At 41.2% G+C, this 6,000-nt stretch overlaps 1 protein-coding gene across 2 annotated transcripts in view; it reads left to right on the plus strand.

Annotated features, from left to right (window-relative positions):
* HS6ST2 (heparan sulfate 6-O-sulfotransferase 2) overlaps positions 1 to 2,166 on the plus strand; it is a 287,632-nt gene extending 285,466 nt beyond the window's left edge. Inside the window, exon 3 of one of the 2 annotated variants that reach the window (XM_057719233.1) lies at positions 1,160 to 2,166. In XM_057719233.1, coding sequence (XP_057575216.1) covers positions 1,160 to 2,057 — 898 coding nt within the window. In that variant the 3' untranslated portion in view covers positions 2,058 to 2,166. The remainder of the gene's footprint in view (positions 1 to 1,159) is intronic. The other variant, XM_057719232.1, reaches the window with a different exon arrangement.
* Positions 2,167 to 6,000: the final 3,834 nt, after the last annotated feature.

Below are 6,000 nucleotides of genomic sequence, written 5' to 3' on the forward strand. Positions count from 1 at the left end.
TTTCTTTCAGAAACTAAATGTTAATATTCAGCATTTATTGTTGTCTTCCTTCCAAGATAGGCCCATCCACGACCTCATCCTTCATCCACTGAACCTTAGTGGAAGCTCATTTCTTATTAAAGCGCAACTGCGGAGTTGGTTTTCCCTTGATCACATCATAAGCTGGGATGCTTCTGGGGTGTGGTTGTGTGTGTGTGTGTGTGTGTGTGTGTGTGTGTGTGTGTATAATGGCTATGTATGGGTGTGTGTGGGTGTGTGGTTTACATGTTTACTAGTCTGCTATTTGAGCAAAGGACTTTTTCAGTTTGCAGCTTTAAAGTGAAGACAGCCACACAGCAAAGCCTCCACACATGCTGACATCTGGGTGTCCTTTCAGTGGGTAAAGAAAAGGGGCATTTTGGAGCTGATAGAGTTAACTTGCCTCTGCTGGGAATATTAGCACGTGAGTAAAGGCTGAAACCAAGGTAGTAGCTTATATACATGCCATTGGCAGCTACCGTGTCTATTTTAGTCAGTGACTAACCACAATGTTTATTTCTGGAGGCCCCTGGGCTTCGCTGTGTATCTCCACATTCCACTGCCATCACGTAGGAGCCATGATGTTATGACAACAGCCAGAATCAAAAGCATCATATCAGACACTCTTTCAGTGAGGTTTTGTTCTTTAATAAGATATCCTGATTAGACTAGATATTAGAAAAATGCTTTTGTGTATTTAGTAAGAAAGATTAGAACTTGAGCTCACTAGTCAACCTCGTATCACTTCAATAAAATCACTTGTTTCCACTGAGTCTCCATTTCATGATCAGTTAATGGGGGTTTGGGAGTGGGGAATATGAAATAAATGAGGTCATTGGGAGGACCCTGTCACTAGCTGGAGAGAGAAACACAGGGGAAGGAGGGGGCGGGGGTGGAGTTTCGGCTGACGTATGTACTTTAGCTGCAGTACCAGCAAGTTGGGTGAAAAATGAGCTCTCTGGACAGGCTAGTGGGACTCAGGGGACAATAGCACAGTCCACAGGACAGCTGCCACCAGACTGCCATCATTTCCCTTTTGCCTTCCTTCCTGACCAGTGAACATCACATATGCCATGCACCTCCCTGACTCCACTTATGTCACCCGAGTGCTTGACCCATGGCCTTTGTGCTTTGTCCATAGGAACTTCCACTACATCACCATCCTCCGCGACCCCGTGTCCCGGTACCTGAGTGAGTGGAGGCATGTCCAGAGAGGGGCGACATGGAAAGCATCCCTGCATGTCTGCGACGGAAGGCCCCCAACCTCCGAAGAGCTGCCCAGCTGCTACACTGGAGATGACTGGTCTGGCTGTCCCCTGAAAGAGTTCATGGACTGTCCCTATAACCTAGCCAACAACCGCCAGGTGCGCATGCTTTCTGACCTGACCCTCGTGGGCTGCTACAACCTGTCGGTCATGCCGGAAAAGCAGAGGAACAAGGTCCTCCTGGAAAGCGCCAAATCGAATCTGAAGCACATGGCGTTCTTCGGCCTCACCGAGTTTCAGCGGAAGACCCAGTATCTGTTTGAGAAAACCTTCAACATGAACTTTATCTCACCATTTACGCAATATAACACCACTAGGGCCTCTAGCGTAGAAATCAATGAGGAAATCCAAAAGCGTATTGAGGGACTGAATTTTCTGGATATGGAATTGTACGGCTATGCAAAAGATCTCTTTTTGCAGAGGTATCAGTTTATGAGGCAGAAGGAGCATCAGGAAGCTAGGCGGAAGCGTCGGGAACAACGCAGATTTCTGAAGGGGAGGTTCCTGCAGACCCATTTCCAGAGCCGGAGTCAGGGCCAGAGCCAGAATCCCAGTCAGAATCCCAGTCAGAACCCAAACCTGAATGCCAGTCAGAATATGACTCAGAAGCTGATTCCGAAGCTGATTCCCAATCCGACTCAGAGCTCGGGTCAGCATCCGAGCCGGAAGGAGAACCGGGAGAGCCAGAGGCAGAACCCCGGCCAAGAGCAGAGCGAAGGCAGCACCAGCAACGGCACCCATGACTACATAGGCAGTGTAGAGAAATGGCGCTAAGTGGCTCCCAAAGGCTTTTGCACACTTCTCCCAAAGCGCCAGTCAAAATAGGGCAAGTCTTCAAACGTGAGAGTGCCCAAACACATCCTGCTTCCTTAGGTTTGGAAGTTAAAAAAAGTTAGGATGTTGCCTTTACAGTTGCCTTTCAATTCAGTGTTCTTCTGTGCGTGGGTAAAACAAATTTCAGTATGTAATTAAATTGTCTTTATTTTATTTATTTTTTTGGTTTGTTGGAGTATTTATAAAATCCAAAAGCCGAACCAGACTCACCAGAAATTGCTGTTTAGATATTTTAAAAAGTTCTTAAATTAGTCATAGAGACAAAATGAAAACATAAAATGTGGCCATTTAACTTGTGGCTAAAAATGGACTTTACACTATTCATGACACGCTGTTGAAAGCCAGTCTTGGAAGCAAACATTTTTTTTTCCAGGGGTAAGCATGAACATAAAAGAAACCAAAATTAAACACAAACCTTTTCATTTCCTTCTGATTTTAACAAGGAATCTATTTAAACAGAGTAAGAACTGCTGGTAGAGTTTACCAAACTGTAGAAAATGAAAAACTTCTCTTCCAAACATGGGTAGTTTTATGTGAAAATATTGGCTTTTAAATAGAACGGGACTCATGTCTCATATCTTATTTAAGAGATGTTTAAAATTTTAAACTTTTTCTACCTTCTACTATTTAAAGGTTTTAAACAGGGTGTATCTCATATTAAACAAGACACTTTTTCCAAAGGGAGTACCAATGTAAAGGTCTAATTTCCAGACGATTTCTGGGCACTGTAATTTCAACAATTCTGGAATCTTTTTGGCGCTGCTTCTCATTCATTTTAAAGCTCTGCGTTGTGCTCATTCCAAACTAACCTGTTTTAGAATCTTTCTTCATCATCTAAATGGTGTGTTGCTGAATATATTGTGATATATAATCCTGGATTAAAGTCAGGACTTTCTTTCTATAGAATTTGTCTTATCAGTGTTTGTGTAGTGAGGTCCTTATCAAGAAACTCTTGAACAGGATAGTGTGTCTTAAAATATTGCTGAAGTTATTATTCTTGATCAGATAGAACTGAACTTGAATGTGAATGAATCGTTATTTACTTTTTGTACATTTTTATTGTAATGTTTCCAGTTGGGCTGGTTATTTCTAGCCCGTTAGTTCTTTTTCGTGTTGACAGAGTGTAGACAATTACAAGAGAAAAAACAAGGGTAGAATAAGCACTAGAATAGCCAGCGTTATTCAAACACCAAAAGCTTTACCTCGCTACTTTGGGTGAACCATGTACCAGATTTTGTTTTGAGAAAACAAAAGGCAAGAGTGTTCTGCAGTGAGGTTAAACATCAGAAACATATGGGTTGAAGACAGTGATTTGGTATTGGAAGTCTATGCAGAAATACTTTTAGGGTATCAGTTGTGAATTGCATGGGGCAAAAAGAAGTATATAACCCACTGTGCTAGAAGCATCCTGATCCTGGGCGGTTTCCATTTTATGGGTTTTGCTATGCTTTCGTAAGGACTTACGATAAGCCCGTGGCTGTCAATCAAAAAGGCAACTGGAAGTGGCATTTATGTTTTCATGAGGGACGTGCTTAGAAGTGTGACCATAAAGTCACATCTTAAACAATCTGCTCATTTGCATGATCCAGTTTCATCTGTAATAATAAGGCCACAAGCTGGATGAGAAGCTGAGTATTTGGCTTAAAAAATAAATGTTCCTGACTCTGTGCTTGGATCAATTGATCTTAATTTTGTTTTGTCTGATGGTATCATAGTCCTGGGAATCTGAGAACTGGTAAACTGAAAGGAAAAAAATTTTTCAAAATCCAAAACACCTTGAAGCCAGACTGTTTTAGAGTGAAACGATTTTGTGTATCTTGTGTTTTTAAACTGACAATTCTGTAGATCATTGTGGTATTTCAATTTTGTTTTGTTTTGATTGATAATGTTTGCTCTTAAAACTGATAGGTACTGTTGGAAAGCAGGATGAAGCCCCAGCCAGTGGAAAAGCTTGTTACAGAAAAAATATTTTGTGTCATTGCTGTGGTGTGCATGGTTTGCAGAGATTAAGTGCATTTTCTCTGTCTACACTGGTTTATTGTATACAGCGGATGCTATAAATATACATTTTGGCCATCATCATGTAAATCCCATGATTTCAACTGTAAACATCTGTTCAATGGTGTAGCTTTACAAACCATTCAGTGATTTTGTGTAATTTAACAATAGGTATGAAATAAAGTTTAAATTACAGGCTCTGAGTTGTTTCCTGATTTCAAGGTTTGCAGCCACTAGACATTATGACATCACAGAGAAAATTTTCTTTTCTCAAGGAGTTTCTTTTTGTTCTCTTGGCCACCAGGTGCAAAAATGAGATGAGCCATTCTAATCCAGCACACTCAAATGGACTTAACTTTGGGTAACTCCTTCTGGGAGTCCAGTGTGTGTCCTCTTTTGAAGAAAACAAAGTTGTCAATGAAAGACAAAGTTGGCTGTGTACTTTAGTCAGCTCGGGTTGCTATAACAAAACACCATAAACTGGGTGGCTTATCAACAACAGAAACTTATTTCCTCTAGTTCTGGAGGCCAAAAGTCTGAGATCAGGCAGCCAGTATGGTCGGGTTCTGATGAGGGCCCTTTTCCAGTCGCAGAAGTCTGTCTTCTTGCTGTGTCCTCATGTTGCAGAAAGTAGCTAGCTAACTCTCTCTGGCTTTTTCTTATGAGGGCACTAATCCCATTCATGAGGGCTCCACCTTCATGACCTAATCACTTCTCAAAGACTCCACCTCCAGATATCATCACATTGGAATTAGAGTTTCAACATATGAACTTGGTGGGGACAAACATTCAGTCCATTACGCTATGCAAATGAAATATGTGAGTGCTTTAATTTAAAAATTATTAAGGAGATACTTCATGTCTGAGGGTTTGTTGAAAAATAGCACTTTTTATTTTGTATCTATCCACTCTGTCTAGGATAGAGGTTAAAGGTGAGCATTAAAGTATTGACTTTTAAAGTTATGAAGACAATAGTGCTGTAATTATATTCAATGTACATATTTTTCCAAACAAACTTATGATTAGGACTATGGATGGGGATGATTTGTTCTTGCCCTTTTCAAAAGAGAATTTAGATGTCAGTTCATGGGATTAAAGTGAAGAAAGCTACAAAATTTGGGGGGGTTGACTATACTCAGCCTGCAAGCTATTCATACTTAAAAAATTCTGCCCATCAACTGTTCATTGAGCAATAAATGGGTGGTCAAAGGTCCTGATTGTAAAAGGGTCCCATGGCCTCCCCTTGGGAGGAACTGTGAACAGGAATATAGAGGTCAAGACCTTGAAATATTCAGGAAATAAAAGATTATTTCCCTTTACCCTCCAGGAGGGTACTCTTGGAGAGTACTTACTGAAGTGGGAAAAGTGTTGAAAACCTGCACTATGCCTCTGGACACAGAAGCTGAAGAAAGGGGCTACTGAGGTAGCCCAAAAGAATGTTAAAAGCATCACAGGACAGGCTTTAGACAACCGCATTGTCCCTGTGCCTGAAACACAGAAGAGACCAACAGTGTAGTCCAGGCTGGTGATATGCAACTCCCAGCTTTCTTGCCCTGTCCTGAGGAGTGCTGCTCTCTTGTTTTCACTAGGGATTAAACCAAACAAACAAAGCCCCTGTGTTTTGTGAAGAATCTAACAAGACACAGTGTATGCTGACTCTAAATATAACCCCAATGGGATTCTGGAATAAGGCAATCCTAGTCTCTCAGATGGCCAGAGTGTAGTGAGCTGATAGTTTTAAACATCAAAGGAATTAGATTAAGACCTCAAAAATCCTAAAGTAAATTCATAACACATCAATCAGACCTTCAGAACTAGGCAGAGCCTTTACAACTGCTGGAGAAAACTATATTGAGAACAAAGCAAATCAGCTGTTTCTCAGTGC

This window comes from Hippopotamus amphibius, chromosome X (assembly GCF_030028045.1).
Source record: "Hippopotamus amphibius kiboko isolate mHipAmp2 chromosome X, mHipAmp2.hap2, whole genome shotgun sequence".
Lineage (NCBI taxonomy): Eukaryota > Metazoa > Chordata > Mammalia > Artiodactyla > Hippopotamidae > Hippopotamus > Hippopotamus amphibius.